The sequence below is a fragment of the Alligator mississippiensis genome, chromosome 4 (genome assembly GCF_030867095.1).
Source record: "Alligator mississippiensis isolate rAllMis1 chromosome 4, rAllMis1, whole genome shotgun sequence".
NCBI lineage: Eukaryota > Metazoa > Chordata > Crocodylia > Alligatoridae > Alligator > Alligator mississippiensis.
The window spans coordinates 254378534-254395464 of record NC_081827.1 but is presented as its reverse complement, the minus strand read 5'-3'; the positions used below and the strand labels follow the sequence as shown (position 1 = coordinate 254395464).

At 69.2% G+C, this 16931-nt stretch overlaps 1 protein-coding gene across 1 annotated transcript in view; it reads right to left on the bottom strand.

Moving 5' to 3' along the window:
- Positions 1-12111, bottom strand: part of ASIC4 (acid sensing ion channel subunit family member 4) — a 75942-nt gene extending 63831 nt beyond the window's left edge. The window contains exon 1 of the mRNA XM_059727585.1: positions 11423-12111. Coding sequence (XP_059583568.1) covers positions 11423-12106 — 684 coding nt within the window. The 5' untranslated portion in view covers positions 12107-12111. The remainder of the gene's footprint in view (positions 1-11422) is intronic.
- Positions 12112-16931: the final 4820 nt, after the last annotated feature.

Below are 16931 nucleotides of genomic sequence, written 5' to 3'. Positions count from 1 at the left end.
TATTCCTGCTTCTCATTGATTCTAATTTACTGGCCCCTGGAGAGCCGGGATCGTCAATTCTGCCTGTCACCCCTGCTTAGCGGCTGCACCAGCCCCTGCCCTGTTTGTCTTCCCTGGCCTGCTCCGTGACCTCCCGGAGCCGGCGGCCAGCGCTGTCAGCACCAGCACCGCAGCCCCCGCGCGGCAGGGACGGGGGGCAAACCCTTTCAGCCATGGAGGCTGAACCCCAGCTCCCCTCAAACGTAGGGGTCTCCTCGGCCCCCAGCCCTGCCCTGTATCCAGTGTGGTCACATGGGCACGGACTGGCTGCTGCAGCCCCCCAGCTGCAGCTGCGTCTCCACGGGGGAGAGACGGCAGCACCCCCGTACCAGGCCGCTGCAGGTGCTGCCAGGTTCTGCCACCCACTGCCCCACGGCGGCCTGCAGCGCTGCTCACCAGGGCCTGTCCGGGTCCCAGACCCATCGCAGGGCCAGTGGGAACCAGGTCAGAGCATCCCCTGACAGCTACCCTCACCCAGGCAGACCTTTGATACCCGCCTCCTCCGCAAGTGATTGATCCCCGCTGCAGCCCCTCCTGGCCAGCACCGGGGCCGCTGCGATCGATCCACCCTGTCCAGGCAGCCGGCTATGAACGCTGGCAGCCGTCGAGCACCGGGTGTGACGGGGGGATCCCAGAGAGACAGCCGAGCCGCTTGGACCAGGCCCAGCCCAGGGCTGGCTCCGTGTCACGGCACAGACCTCGGCGCCCGCGTGGCAGCCGGGCTGCGCTGCTGGAGCTGTGCCCGACATGCAACACGCGAGCAGTGAGATTTACGGGGTCGTTTCTTTGATGGGGCCAGTGACCTCGGCAGGAGCCCTGCAGCAGGGCTCTTCGTGCCCGAGAGCTCGAGTGACATCTACAGAGCCGGGCCAAGAAAAGATAAAGTTGAACAAACCACAGCTCCGCTCGCAAGACAGACACGAGTGCGTTGCGGTGCAGACACACGCTCGCCTCTCCAGGCCTGGCAGGGCCCAGAGCCAGGCTCTGTCTCCCAGGCCAGTAGCTCCACGCCCCATTCTGGCACCTCTTTCCCCAGGGGATTCGTTTCCACTGGGGAAACCACAGCAAAACTGGCTCTGGCCCTGCCCTCCCGGGACTGTGACCAGGACCGTGCCTCCATGGCCCGGAGAGGAGGGCAGCGTGCCCTTGAATGTGCACGTGTGTGTGCACGTGTTTTTATGTCTGCAGCTCAGGCCACCAGGACACTCTGGGGCGGGCTCTGCCCCAGTGGAGCAACCACCCTAGACCAGCATGCAGGGTCCAAACAGCTCAGCCAGGGCAGGGAGCACAGGGGCCAAAAGGACCCGTAGGAAGAGGTGCACTGCACATGTGGCACCGCACACTGCAGCCCCAGCCCCTCACGAGCCCAGCCACGGCCGTGGCGGCTGCCTTCTCTCTGTGCCTGGCTCTGTGAAGTCAGAGGAGGGAGCCAAGCAGCAGCCTCGCCTGCCCCTGCCCTGGGCGTATCTGGGTCACGGTGAGTGCGGATGAGTCACCGGCGGATGAATCAGCCGTGGCAGGGGCTGGAAGGCCAGGAGAGACCAGCCCTGCGGTGCCTGGCCTGAGCCCTGCGTCACCCATGCTGCTCCGTGAGCTGATGCATGGGCCGCAGACCCCGGGGACACGAGCCTGGTGCCAAGCCAGGAGCAGCGGCACTCTGGAGCAGGGACCCTGGATCCTGCCAGGCCGCCCGATGTACCAGTACCATCTCGCTCTGCTCCCGATCCCACCCCAAGCATCAGGCACAGTTTTGGCTCCCTTGTCTCAAAACCAGGAGCCTCGGTGGGGCGGGGGTGGACAGGGAGGCCTGGGGTCCAGTACCACCAGTCGGTGCCGTCAGCCTGCAACATGCACTGCACCGCCCTGCCATGCAGGGACCCTCCAGCCAGACGTGGGCACTGCAGGCACTTGGCATGGGGGGCACAAGCCCTGGGGGCCCCAGTGCCTTGCAAGGCAGCATTGCAAACCAAGCCATGACGCTGCCGGGGCTAGCACAAAGCTGAGCCTGCTGGTCTGAAACCTGGGCACACCACTCGCACCCAGCCCCGGCCCCTGCCACCCACCTGCCTGCTCCACATGCATGAGGGAGGAGAGGGGAGGGGAGGGGAGGCAGGCATGTCCGAAGACAGCGGCACCCGGCCAGGAAGGGAGGCAAGGAGGGCAGCCAGGCAGGGGTGTGAGCGGGTGCAGAGGTGCTGGCCCTGGCACCCGGCGCATCCTCCACCCCAACCTGGCTCGGGGAGGATGGCATTCGTCACCTGTGTGCGGGGGGGCCCTGGCAGCGCCGCGGCTGGCAGCCGGGAGATAAGCCGGCTCATCCTCATTGTGTGTGATGGGAGGGAGATTTATGGCTCCGAGCTGGGATCTGCAGCTCCAGCACACAGTATTGATCGCTGCTCTCGCTCCTCTCCAGGCTCCTGCTCCCGCTCACCCGCCTCTCCCGGCAAACAACCAGCCGCTGCCTTAACCCTTGCGGGGCCCAGGGCCCAGCGCTGTTTGCTGGGGCAGGATGTGGGGGGGGCACAGAGAGTCCCATGGCTGGGGCAGGCTGGTCTGGGGGCCTGGGATCAGGGCATGGCACAGAGGTGAGGGGTGCTGGAGCCCCCTGCCCCTACGCAACCCTGGTTTCCCCACAGGCAGCACCGAAGCTGCTCCTCCATCCACACCGGTGCCCTGCACAGAGTCCTGCCAGTGCCCCTCCACCTCCCCCAGCCATGTGCAGCCCCGTGCCGCAGGGACCGGCCCCACGCCTCCAGCCGGCCCGGCCCGGCCCTGCCCCAGTCCTCGGGCAGCCCCCGCTGCTCCGTTCCAGCGCCTGAGCAGGGCTCCCCAGGGCCCGCATGAGAGGAAGACGCCGCAGCAGCTCCTTGTCGAACAGGAATCCTAATTACTGCCAACATGCGCCAAGGGGCCGTGCCGACGGCTGAGCCGGGGGCGGGGGGGCTGGATTCCCCATGCTGGGTCATGCCGGGGCGACCCCGGGGAAGGAGCCCTCCCAGACCGGTGCCAGGGGTATGAGCTCCTGGGGCCCGTCCAGCAGAGCCAGGGTCACCCAGCATGACCCAGAACAAGCTGCCCCCAACCCAGCACCTGGGTCTTGGGCACAGGGCCTGGGCAGGTGCCATGGGGGCAGAAGGAAAGCCTAAGGAGGGCCAGCGGCCAGGCCTTCCCTGCCTGGTGCTGGTAGGATGCCTGGGACTGGCCTGTCCAGTGCCACGATGTGGCCTGGAGGCGTCAGGACTGAAGGGCTTGCCATCCCGGGCAGAAGCTGAGTGCTGGCACAGGCCGGGCTCCCTCACGGCCAAGCTCTGGTGCCCGGCAGCATGCTGCACGACACCCTGAGGATGGCGAGCGGGCAAGGCCTCTGCCCCAAGGCCGGACAGTGCCGAGAGGGGACTCCTGGCTGACGAGGCACAGGGACAGGCCCTGCTGTCAGCTCGCCCCGGCGGGGATGCACCTTTCCATTCGGAGCTCAGACCTGGCTGGCACAGACGAGGCAGGCGAGTCGCTGCCCAGGGCAGTTGGGACATAGCTCCCAAGAACCCGGTTTCTTCCGGCCTCACTGGGGCTGGCGTGGAAGACATGGTGGCTGAAGCCAGGGCCCAGCCTCGCAGCGCCGAAGGGAGGGTCCTGGAGGACAGTGCAAAGCGCGACTGGCGAGGGGGGAACCACGGCGGGGCCCTCGCTGGGTGTCCGCCGGCACAGGGGCCAGGACGCGGCGAGTGCGGGTGGAAGGGACAGGGACGGACGGGGACGGGGACGGGGACGGGGACTGCGGGCGGATCTGCAGCAGCAGCAGGAAACGAGGTGTGAAATGAGAGTTCCTGCCCAGCGCCCAGAGGGAGCGCGCAGAATACTGAGCAGGGAGCCGCGGCGCGCGGGCGGGGGCGCAACGGGGGGCGCTGCGGCAGGGAGCACCGCAGATGGGGTCAGTGCCCTGCTGCAGGTGGGGGGCCCTCCCGGAAAGGGGGGACCCTGGAGCACCGGGGGGGGGGGGGGGGGGGGGGGGGCGCAGGCAGCAGGCTAGACCCACCCCCCAGGAAGGGGCCCGCCCAGCCGAGGCTCTGCCCCACACCCCCTTTGCCTGGGGAGCAAGCCCCTGCCCCTCCCGTGCGGGCTCCCTGCCGCTCCGCCAAGGAGATAATTAAATCCAGGATTCGGGCAGGTTCCGCATCCCCTGCCAGGCGGAACCGCAATCAGCGTCGAGAGCCCCCGCCCCCGCCCCCACCTGCGCAGCCAGCAGCAGCGCTGACGCCCCACCCCCGCCTCGGGGCCAGAAGGAGGGAGACCCCCCCAAGCACCCAGGGAGCAGGGCCAGTTTGCCCACCCCACCTGGGCAGGGCCCCGGGAGCCCGAGCGGCCTGGGTGGCACCGCCTGCCTGTCCCATCGGCAGCCGGGGGCAAGGGGAGTCTGACCCGAACAGGGAAGCGACCAGACAGGCCTGTTGCAAAGGAGCCCCTGGCTCCGCGCCCTCCCCATTGCCCCCCAGCCCCTTTCCCGGCATAGCGCCCTGGCTCAGCAAGCTCCCCAGGGCCTGCAGCCCGCACCCGCTCCCCGGAGCGCCAGGCACTCGGCGCAGGTGCAGAAGCGCCAGGCGCCCTGGCATGCAGCCCAGGAGGAGCTGAGCCTGGGAGGGGCAGCTCTGAAACAGACCTCGCTGCTGAGCCACGAGCTCCGGGGAGCTGGGACAGACAAACGGGGCAGGGGCCTTCTCCCCACAGCCCGTGAGCTGGCAGGAGCCGGGTGGCCTGAGGTGGCAAGATCCCGGACCAGGAGCCAGAGAACCACGCTCATGCCTCCCGCGGCTGCGAGGGGCCTGGTGCGAGGAGCTCCCACGACACAAAGCCAACCCAGGCTGCCAGCCCTCCCTGCCACAGACCAGGCAGCGGGGGTCAGCCAGCCCCAGCCCCTCCTGGCTGCGCGGCCCCCGCCACCGGGAGCAAGCCCGGCCTCCTTCCTCTCCTGCTCTGTCGTCGAACATGCTAAATAATTCAGAGTCGAAGCGCAGCACAGATGCTCCCGCAGGCAGCTGGAGGCAGAGGGCCCGGCTGCGAGCGAGCAGTGGATAGCGTGCGGGCGTTGCGCCCCCTCCGGTGCCCTGGCTCGCGGAGCTGGGGGCTTTCCAGGCCTGGCTGACAGATCCCAGCTGGAAAACAAGCGGCGGACTCTGGCGAGAGGGACGAGCAAGAGGTTGGAGCCTGGCCCGGTGCAGGCAGGTGCTGGGCTGCCTGTCCTCCGTGGCTCTGCTCGGCCCCTGCCCCTGCCCCGCAGCGCCCACTGCTGTTCCCCGCTCTGACCTCTGACCCCTGCCCGCCACACCGGTGTCCTGACCCGCAGCCCCCACGGTCATTCCCCTGCGCTGGCCGGGGAGATTTAATGGCAGACAAAGCCTGTTGTGCAGCTGGCGGCTCCGGCTGTAAACACGGATCAATAATTTAAGGGGGTAAAACTATTAATAGCGCATTAAAAACACACCGTTGTCTGACAGGCGAGAGGTGGTGGCGTGAAGGTCGCAGCGGGCACGGGCTGGGCATGGCCCTGCCAGGGCACGTTGCAGCGAGCTGTGCCCGGGATCCCCGAGGGGCTCTGCAGGCTTCCCCCCTGGCTCCCTCATGCCAGGGCCTCCCGCTGCCTTCCCCCCTCTCCCAGAGCCTTGGCCATGGCTGGGCACCAAGCCCCACTCCTCCAGCCCAGACCCGGCTCACACATCCCCTCGCCTGTGTGCTTCCTGCCCTGGCGTCCCACGCAGCGAGTTCAGGGTGCTACAATATGTGCATCTGCCTCGGTTGGTCTACAAGACCCCTTCCCTGGACACAGGCCCCAGCACCCCACGCTCCAGCACACGGCTCCCCTGACACCAGCTCGGAGCCCGCCTCCTTCCTATTCAGCCCCATGCGGCAACTCGGAGACCCCCAGCGTTGCTCCCATACTTCAGAGCAGCCCCCTGGCTCCCTCACGGCAGGGCAGAGACCCCCCATGGGCCCACACCACACCCCCCCAACAGCTCCTGCATGCCCAGCCCCCAGCTCAGCAGCCCCCAGCGCCGCAGCCTGCAGGAATGAAAACAGCTCCCTGCCCCCCTGTGCAGTGGGGAGGGCCATGCAACGGGTGCAGGGGGAGGAGGCTATGGCTGCTGCTCAGGGGTTATAGAGGCCAGAGTGAGCTCAGCCAAGCACCTGCGCGGGCCGGACCAGCGCTCCAGCGCACGCCCAGGGGCACCGTGCCAGCCTCAGAGGGATAGCTGCGGTGCCAGTGGTGACGTCGCGCGTGCCACACAGGATGTGCGGCAGGCACCGATGGAGCCGATGGCAGGGCTGTGCCCGGAGCAGGGGGAGGGGGCCTTGGGGTTATTGACGGGCTGCGAGGCGGCAATTAGCTGGCCGCGCTCCCTGCTATTAGGCCCGCCACATCTCAGCGCGTGCCCAGCCCCGCCACCCTCCCCGCCGGGCCCGTGCCGCCAGCTGCAGCAGCCGGAGGCGTCTCGTTCGGAAATAAATATGATTAGAGGAGATAACGCCAAGCGGAGGGTATTCAATAGAGGCCCATTATCCCTGCTGCTGCCCCTCCCCGCGCCCAGGCTCTGCGCACGATGCTGGCGCAGGGCACAGCAGACTACCGTTGGGGACCTGCCTGGCAATGCCGTGCGGTCCCGGCTCCACGCACAGGCGCGGGGGCTGGCCAGGGGGTAGAGGGCACCGGGCAGGGCACTCTGTCCCCAGCACCACTTGCTCCCAAGCCCCAACCACAGCTCAGCTGTAAGTAGCTGCATGCACAGACCACGTCCTCTCCCAGGAGGGTACCAGGGCCAGGACTACGGCCCCAGCCCGCTCGCTGCCACCTGGGAAGTAGGGCTCATCCCAGGCACTGCAGCCCTCCGGCTGGGGCAGGAGAGTGGCTCAGGAAGGGCCATGCCCCCAGCGCCAGGCAGGAGCCAGCTGGCACCCGGGTCAAGCTGTGGCGAGACGCGGGCGCAGGGCTGCAATAGAGACGGTCACCGTGCGGCTGCCCAGGGGGTCCCTGATGCTGGGGCTCCCAGCAGGGAGCGAAGGGCCCGTGAGGCTGGGTGCGGAGGGAGCCGAGCCAGGCACAGCTGCCGCCACCATGGCTCGGGGAGGGGTGTGGGTGGGTGGGCGGCGAGTCCTGCCTCTCCCAGGCGGGCTGGCAGGCGGCCACGCCAGCCGCACCTGGCATGGGTGGAGAGAACGGCTGGCAAAAGCAGAGGAGGGGCCGGCGGGGGGGCCGGGGACGCCGCCAGGACGCAAGTGGCAGCTTGAGCAATGAGGGCAATATCGCGCAGCCATCTGCTGGGCGCACTGCCAGCCGGGGGGGCAGCCCCGCAGCACCGCCAGCCCAGACGCCGTGGCTCCCTCCAGCCCGCGGCATCACCAGGAGCCCCGCAGCAAAGCCTGGCAGCAGGCCCGCAGCCAGACCCTCCGCCCAGGCCGCTCGGCCCACAGTCCGGCCATGCCGCCTTGGTGCGGGTCTGCTTGGGAGACCGCCAGTCTGGGGGGTGCTCTCAGGCTGTCAGACGGACCCCAGCCCCAGGGGCCAGGGAGCGAGTGCTGGGGGGAGCACAGACAGACAGCAAGGGGAGCTGGGGCCCTGCTCAGCCTGCACGTGGTGGCAGTGCCAGGACCGAGCCATCAATTTGCTGCCCTTGCACCCCCCAATGCAGCCGCAGCTCCCCTGCCCCGCAGCTCGCCAAACACCAGCAGTCGCGGTCCCGACACAGAAGGGCAGGCCAGTCCCTGACAGTCCTGCGCCGCGACATGGCCAGCCCTGCCATCCACTGATTTCAGGGGGATTAGTCCTTGATCCCAGCAGCCGGCCCAGGGGGCGTCCGCGCAGCAAGAAAGGTTAATTCGGGGAGATTAACCCCAGGCTGCACCACATGAAATCGAAGGAAATCTCCTCGTGGGGGTGGAGGGATAAGAGCAGGCTGACATTTACCTGTCGGCACTGTGCCGGCGGAGGGCCGAGCCAGGTCGGACATGACTGTGCGGAGCTGGCCGTGCCAAGGGGCTGTGCCGCAACCAGCTCTGTCCTGCACCAAACGCTGGATCTGCCGGACTCCTGGGTCCTCTTCCCAGCTCTCTGTAACCTGGGGCGAGGCAGTGCTGTGCCCCGTGCCTCAGTATCCCCCTCTATAACATGGGGCTGCTGCAGTGAGGCCCAGGGCATAGATTGCTGCTCCCCTCAGCCTTGCACCAAGGACAGCTGCTCCCCCATGCCAGTGCCTGTGACACAGGAGGTGGCGGCACCACGGGCCAGGCACAGCCACTCGTTTGCAGTGCACAAGTGGCATCAGTGCAAGAAGGGGGGGCAGCACGGGGCAGATGCTGACAGAGATGCTGCCATGGGTTGGGGGGGAGATGCAAGGGCACCGCAGTTGCAGTGATGGTGCGGGCAGAGGCAATGTAGGCCGTGGCAGGCTGACAGCTCCTGGGCAGCCCCCTCCCCTTCTCAGGCTCCACCGTCCACGCAGCCACTGCTGCCCTGGGAGCTGGGCCCCAGGAGCAAGAGGGCAGGGACCTCCGGGGCCACTTCCCTCCTGCCCCGCTGGTCTATGGACCTGCCAGCCAGGGCCCCAGGCGGGCACCCCCTGCACGTGCAACCTCACGCGGGCATCCAGAGGCGCTCAACGAGGCGCATCCCAGCCGGCGCAGAGGCAGCTGCTTGGGGCTTGCTGGGATTTGTCAACACGCCCCCTTCCTCCGGCTCATTGGCGGCGAGGCAGCAAGACACGGGAAGAAAAATCTCTGCATGTTGGGGTCAGTGGCTGCGGGAGCCACGGGCCCTCACCACACGCGCAGCTCGTTAGGCTCCCACCCCGTCGGCTGTGCAGCATAGCGCGGCACGGAAGCAGCCCCGGACCCACCGCACCGCCCCGGCTCTGCTCCACCGCATGCCCTCGGGCCCTGCTGTCACTCCACAAGATGGATGCCTCTCGGCATGGCATGGCCCGTCTGTCTCCCCGGCTCCCTGCCGGCTCCGGCACGGAGGCTGCTCGAGTGCTGGGTTCGTGACAGTGCCACGGAGCTGGGCCAGGCTCGATCTGGTGCCAGGATGTCCTGCAGGGCCCATTCTCGGGGGCACCGTCCTGGTGAGAACCCGCAACCTGGCTCCAGCCCCGCAGCCCTCCCTGCCCTGTGGGGCACTACTGCCGGCATGGGGTGATACCATCCTGATCGTAACCTGACCTACACTGTGCCCCCATCAGCTTGGACCCCTACGCAGCCCCACTGCGGCTGGGGCAGGTCCTGCCCCTCCCTGCTCCGAGGGGCAGATGCGTCCTCCCTTCCAGCCGCCCCGACTCCTCCCCTGGCTTCTCTGACCCTCTCTGAAGCCCTCCTGGCCCAGAGGAAGGGCCTTTTGGCCTTGTCTGGCGTCTCACCACCCCCCTTGCTTGTTGCGACCCCTGAGGGGGAACAATCCCGCTTGGCCGAGGGTTTGCAGAGCCCACACCCTGAGCCTGGCCGGTCTCCTGCTCCTCCCATGCCTGCCCTGCGCCTCCTGCCTCCTCCTGCTCCTATCGCCAAGCTGGGGGCTTCGTCTTGGCCCGTCCAGCAGCAAGGGTTAACAGCTGCATTGCTGCCACATCCCTCCCTTCCCCCTCGGTGCTTTACAGGCTGGAGCTATTAACGGGAAATGTTCCCATCAGCAGGGATTGATCCCCTTGTTTACAGCCCTGTAATCCGAAGGCTGTTGACTCAGGCACTGTGTGCATAACCCCTGCCCTGGCTCCCAGCCTGCCCCGGGGCCAGGCGCTGAGGGGTCCACGTGAGCTGGGGTCTCAGCTGGCCAGGAGCCCCCTCCCCCAGCCCTTGATGCGGACACAGACCGGCGTGCACATGGGGGTCCCTTGGCGCAGGGCGGCGGGGGGACCAGGCGGGCCGTGCCAAGGTAAAGCCAGGCTTCGTGGCCTACGCCGCCATGCCGGCATCGCATGCCACCCAGAGCCCCATCCCAGGTGTGATGGGCGCTGCCTCCTGCGCCGTCTCCCTGCCGCGCGGCTGTGACTAGCACCAGCAGCCCGACACCTGGTCTCGGCGCCGCGCGGCTGCCTCACTTTGTTCTCATTATTGCAATAAGCGGAGCCGTCACGCTGAATTAGGGCCCTTCCTGCGTGCAGCTCCCAATCCACCGAGCACGCCACAGCTGCCAGTCGGGAGGGTGGCGAGGGCCCCACGGCATACTGGGCAGCCAGGGCAGTGCCGAGCCGCGTGCCACCGCCGGGCGCCAGGCGTGGCCGTGGCGTCCCCAGCAGGACTCAGGACCTCGGCAGGGGACCACGGCTCTCCCAGGGGAACGCGGGGAGCTGCTTGTCACAGTCATGCAGAGTTGGGCAGAGCCCACGAGTCCCTGCTCCGACCTCCAGACCCCGCTCCCCTCCCGGAGCTGGGCAGAGACCCCAGGAGTCCTGGCTCCCAGAAGAGCCCCCCTCCCCATGAACAGGTCTCTGCTTGGCCTCCTGCACCCGCCGCCCCCCCCCCACCACCGTGGGCCAGCTGACCCAGCCCTGCCGGGAGCTGCCTGGCGCTGCCCCCGGGTCGTCAGCTCCCAAATGACTTGATGCTTTGCAGGAAGTTGTGGTCCAACCGTCCAGACACTGCGCTTGGTCTCGGCTTGGGCTGAATGGACCCAGCCCTCAGGGTTGCACAGCAAAGCCTGGCACCCTGCCCTACGTGCCCCAGCGGCTGGAGGCATCCCCAGCCCAACTGTTGCTACTGGGGGTGACTGGGGCCGGACACGGGCTCCAAGCGTGGGAGGTGGCGAGCATGGCCCCTGCCTGCACCCGCAGAGGCGGGAAATGCCGGGACATCGCTGGGGGCCAGGAGCCGTGCAGGGGAGCGTGCCTGCGCCGTGCAGCCCCAGCCTTTGCAACGCCTGCAGCTCTGCCAGCCGAGATCACGGCGGTGCCGCCCCAGCCTCCGGCTGCCTGCAGGCAGCGCCCGCAGCACTCCTCCGCGGCGGGTCCTGCTGCCTCCTCCCTTCCCCGCCCCCCCGCTCCGTGCATCCACCGCCCATCACGGCCAGACCTGAGCACCGCTCCCCCACCCAGCCCCAGCCCCCGGCACCCCCACCCGCAACCAGCAGCAGCAGGTGCTGGACCAGACGTCCCCAGGCCCAGTCCCAGTCCCATCCCTGGGAAAAGCCGGCGTGCAGCCAGACGGGCCCATGTCCCCCAGCACCAGCCGCGCCCGGGACAAAGCCACCTGTGCCCTCGGCAGCCGGACCGGGCGCCAGCTGGGCAGGCGCTGTCTCGGGGAAAGGCCCCAGCGCCTGCAGCCGCTCCCTGCCCGCAGCCCGGTGCAGGCGGGGAGGAGATGCCCAGCGCAGCCCCCTCCCCACGCACGCGCACGGCCCCGTGCCGGCACTCACGGGCTGGAAGTCGCGGGCGCTGCAGGGCTCCTGGGCGAAGGTGCAGTTGAGCAGCATGCCGCCCAGGTCGAGGCGGTGCGCCGTGCGCTCGTACAGCTCAGCCAGGTCGAAGGGACGGGCCCTGTCCTCCGCGCTGAGGTTCAGCCTCCCGGCCAGCGCCGCCAGGATGCCCGCGTCCACGTCCGCGTCCTCGGGCGCCAGGACCCGGTCGGCGCCGTCCAGCAGCCCCAGGAGCTCGCCGGCCCAGTACAGGTCGCGGCTGGAGAGCTGGGAGACGCGGGCGCGGTTGAGGTTGCAGAGGGTGACGGCCGGGAAGACCATGCCGGGCAGGGTCTCCTCCTCCAGCTGCGTGATGTGCGGGTACTGGAAGTAGTAGCCCAGGCGCTCGGCGTAGACGTCCACCAGCAGGCACAGCAGGGCCAGGAAGGCCAGCAGCCACAGCAGGTTGCGGGCCGTGAAGGGCCCGCGCTGGAAGATGTGCTGCAGCCCGTGCAGCGTGGAGCGGCTGGCAAACTCGTCCAAGCGGGGGGCCGCCGGCGGGGGCCCCGGCTCCAGGCCCCGGGCGGGCACGGTGCGGCACGCCAGCAGCACGCGGCGGTGTGCCTGGCACGCGGGGCGCGCGGCGGGGCGGCTCTGGGGGTGCCGGGCGGCGCCGGGCAGCCCGCAGGGCTCCGGGGGCCACATGGCAGTGGCGGCCGAGCCGAGCCGAGCCGCGGGTGCCGCAGCCAGAGACACGGGGCTGGGCAGGCGTGGCACGGCGCGGTGCGGCCCCCGCCCCCAGCTCTGCGCAGTGCGGCGTGGGCAGGCAGCGCGCTAAGAGCCCAAACCACAGAGGCACTTAGCACTCGCCGCGGCCCAGGGGAGCCCAGCCCAGCCCAGCCCGAGCCCGAGCCAGAGCCAGCACGGCTCAGACAGCAGCTGCATCCTGGGGCCCGAGGCTGCGTGACCGGGGCCCCGCGTGCATGGTGGGAGCCCTGGCCTGGCACCGGGGCTGCTGGCGGGGGCACTGGGGCTGCCCAGGGTGCGCAGGAGGCGGGCAGCCAGATGGGCCTTGCACCCAGTGCCGTGCCCAGGCCCTGGGGCCCGTGCTGCAGGCAGGTGCCTCGTGCCCAGGCCCAGGGTCTGTGCCTCCCCCGGGGTTTGGTGAGGTGAGGTGAGGTGAGAAAGGGCGCCTCTCCCCCGCCCACATTTTCCCGCACTCAAAATGGCCGCGCTGCCGCCAGGCGGGGCTGAAGCCGGCAAGATGGCCGCCAGCCCCGCCGCAAGGCCGGGGAAGCTGCCCTAAGCCAAGATGGCGCCCCTCGCTCTCTCTCCCTGCAAGGCTGATGCTGTGCCCTCAACCAAGATGGCGCCCTCCCCGCCAGCACTCTTTCCCTGAGTGACAAGGCCTAGCCCGCAGTCAAGATGGCGGCAACATGGGGCTGGCGGGGCGGGGGGCAGCGCCCACCCCGCTCCACCCCATCTGCCCCGGGCCCTGGCACAGGGTTATGGCCCGCACCTAAGTCAGGGGTCCCGAGCGCTGCCAGGCCCTCAGCAGGCCTGGGGACAGGGCGCAATTAGAGCAGCCCAGGGGCTGCAGCGCCTTGCCCCAGGGCGGGCACGGCCCAGAGCACTGGGCCCCGCTCCCAGGACGGAGCCGAGAGGGGCTGCCCCCGCTGTGGGCAGGGGCACAGGACCACAGGACCGGACCCCCGCTTCAGCCCAGCCCCGCACTGCTGCCGTTACAGCTGCCAGACGGCCGTGCCAGGGCCCCCGAGCCCTCCCGCCCTCAGGGCCCCGGACTGGGGCGCACCTGGGGCCGTGCCCCCTCCGCTGGCCCGGGCCCGCCGGCCAGGCCCCTCTGCCACGGGGCGAGTCTGGTCTCCCAGCACGGGCGGCCGGCCGGCCCGGCCAGGGTCTCCGCGGCAGGCACCGGCGCGGATGCCAGCCGTGCCCCGCTGAGCTCCCGGGGTCTGTGCTCCCCAGCTCGGCTCTAAATCCATTAGCTCCGCATAATTAGATTTTTCTCAATTACCAGATTATGATAATTAACAGCTCGTTTGTAGGAGCCAGTGCCTAATCCAGTGTTGCGCTTGGCTCGGCGCCAGGCTGGCTCCCGTCGCCCGCAGAGCCGGGATCACAGGCGCCGGAGCAAGTGTCAGCCGCAGGCGTCGAGCCGACGTGGCTGGCAGCCCGGGACGTGCCCTGGAGCCCTGGGCCTGGCGGCTGCGCTCGCCTGCACCCCGCGCACCGCTGCTCCCCGGCCAGGGACTGCGGGGGGCTGGCCTGGAGCCCGCGGCCCTGGCACGGCCCTTGCAGTGGCTGGGCCCTCGGCACGGTCCGTGGGGGGCGGACTGCTCTCCTGCCTGCTCCCCCTGCCCTAAGGATGCCCTTGCTGGGACAGAGCCCGCGGCCTGGCCGAGGCTGTGCGCGGATGGCTGTGCCCCGCACAACAAGGTGCCCGAAGCAGGGGAGGTCTCACCGGGGGAGAGCCCGGAGCACAATCTTTGTAAGGGGGCAGCAGCTGCCTATAGACACCCCCCTCCATCAGACCTGGAGATGTGGCACCGCGACCAGCTGGGCACGCTGGGGCGGTCAGGGCAAGTCTTGTCCAGTTGTGGGTCGCCTGGCTGGACTGACGGACAGCAAGGAGCTGGGTGCTGCCACTTGCCTGGGTTAGCAGGGCACTGGGAGAGCCGGCGCCAACCCACTGGGAGCCACGGGGCTGCGGCATGGCGGAGGAGCCTGGGCAGGGAGTCCCACCCCAAGCAGGGAGCCTGGGGGAGACACCCGCCTGGAGCGGGCTCAAACCCCCATGGCCCTTGGAGCTGCTGGTGGGAGCTCTGGGCCCACAAGCTGCTTGCAACAGAGACCAGCGCTGTGCCACGGCCCTGTGCCAGCGCCTGCCTCTATCCCCACACAACGTCCAGCTCAGACCAGGGAGGAGGGAACCTGAATCCTGGCCTCTGCCGGGCTCCTGCTTCCCACCCTGCCACAGCTCCCCCCGCTCCACGGCACCGGGGTCCCCCAGGATCTCTGGGCCGCTCTGGGCGTCTCACCCTCCCACCCATCCAGAGAGCCCGTTCCCAGTGTGAAACTGCCTGCCATCCCATGCCAGGCCCACGCCGCGAGCGGAGGAGCCACGTGAAGCCGAGCTGTTGGCAGAGGGCTCCTTTGGCCAGCAACAGACTGTCAGAGCCACGTGGCCGGGCACTGGCAGGGGCTGGGCGGGGGGATGTGGGGCGGGCAGGGAAGGGGCTTTCATGGGCAAGAGGCATGACGTAGACCTCCCCGCGCCCACGCCGTGGCCTGCTGGGCCCAGTGCTCCACTGCCTTCCTGGCACAAGGGCCGGCGGGGGCCGCGTGGGCAGCCGGCATGAGTCAGCCTCCAGGAACGGCCGGTGAATACAGCTGCCTCAAAGGGACCACGGGGAACCCGCTGCTGACGTTGGCTCTGGATGACAGCAGCCGCGTATGGGACGCAGGAGAGGGGGGCAGGCCGTGCAGATGGTGCAGAGGGGCTGTGCTGCGGGGCGGGCGCAGGCGCCGGGTGCATCCCAGGACCAGAGTGCCAAGGCTTCGCCAGGGTGAAACGCCCAGCCTGACGAGAGCCACCGAGGGAACCAGTGTGCAGGGCAGGATGGTGAGGCCCTGCCAGGCTGTGTCCCAGCACCGGCACCCCCGTGCCCCCCGTGCCCCACAGCTGGAGACAGCGGCACAGCAAGAGCAGCCCTTCCTAGCAAGCACGAAAGCGCCGTGCAGCTCCGGTCCTAGCTGGCCACAGCCCACGACCCGCGGAGGAGCCCGGGCCACAAGCGCAGCCTGGGACAGCCTGACGGGGAGCTGGTGCAGCAGGTGCCACAAGCAGGGGTCGGGGATCAGGGAGCTGGCAGGGGCAGGGGGCCCGGGCACAGCTGGCATCGGGGCGGGATCCAGACCAGCATCACTAGCCAGGGTCTGACGCAGGCAGCCGTGGCTGTGTGGGATGGGGATGTTGGCAAGGGCCAGGCTGAGCCAGCAGCCAGTCTGCCCCTGTGCCCAACAGCGCCTCATCCCCAGCGATGTCGCAATGTCAGCTGCCCTGTGCGTGAGGTCAGCAATGATGCTATGAGTCAAGGCTGACCCAAAGCTCCTCTGCAAGGACCTGGGGCAGACTGGGCACCATGCCCAGGGGGCACAGGCAGCAGGTGCCACTGCCCCGTGCCAGGCTCCCACCATCCTGCCATTGCAGGAGCCCATGAGGACCAGCCGGGGGGGGGGCGCTCCAGAGGGACTGGCCTCTCTGCAGCTGCCCGCATAGGAGAGGGGGTCTCCCTGGTGCTGTAGCCGCTGGCACCAACTCTGGGGCCACGGGATCCTTCCTCCTCCCCTCCAGCTCTGCCCAGAGCTCCTTGGCCCCACTGGGGTCTTGCTGCAAGGCAAGAGGGTGCCAGGACCTGTGTGCAGCAGCCTCCTGTGCTGGGGCCCAGCACCTGTGTGCAAGTGGCGGGGACAGGCCACTGCTACTCTCCCAGGGCCCAGGAGGAGCTGGCTCCACGGGCTCCTTCCGCCAGGGCTACAACACCTGCCCAGTGCTGCTGGCTGTGCACTGGCAGGGCACCGCTGTGGGGAAGCTCGCAGCCTGGGAGCCCTGGCTGCCCATGGGAAGGGGCATGGGATGCTGGGAGCCCTGCCCCTGGCACCCCCTTAACCCCACTGCAGCCGTGGCGGCTCCGGCTCCTCTCCCCATGCCAGATGTGCCGCACGGAGCATAAGCACCGGCGACAGTTGTTCATGCCGCGGTGCGAAGGCATCAGATGTCGGCATTAAAACAAAGCTCTCCACTTAATTACTCAGGCTGCTAATTCAGTGCGCGGAGGCGGCACCGCCTGAGAGCCCAGGGCTGCGTCGCAGCTGGGGCTGGAGAGCCCTCGAGTGCGCCGTAATCCCCTGCGCGCCACGCTGGAAGCCCGCCCGGCTGCCCACCTCGCACCCAGGGCTGCCCCGGCCCCAGCTCGAAGCAGGGAAGCCCCCAGGCCCTGCCCCAGGCTGCTCCTGCCCCAGGGCCTGGTCCCCGCAGGCGGCAGCCGCACGTGCCAGGCCCGTGGTCGGGGAAACAGACGCTGGTGTGCACCGCTCCTGTCCTCGGTGCCCCTCACCCATCTCCCCCCCCACACTGTCTGGCTCGCGCCCAAGCCTCGGGCCTGTCACCGTGCACCATGCTAATGGTGCCCCTTGACCCCGCACAGGGCTCTGCGGTCACCGCTGCTGCCCAGCCCCGTAAATCACCCGCCGCAGCGCAGGGCCCAGGCACATGCCCCCGCCGGCCCATTGCCATGGAAACCAGCATCTCTCAGTGCCACCGGGCCAGCCATCCTCAGGCACTTCAGGGGTCACCCGTGCCACCCATGGACTCCTGGTCTGGGGGGTGGGAGTCGAGTGCCCTCCACGTGCCCCGAGGCAGGGGTCTGGGCCTGCTGGGGTGGGGGCTGCCGCAGCAAGGTCCCAAAGGGTTAACATGCCCCGCGGTGCCTGGAGCAGGGCCATTATC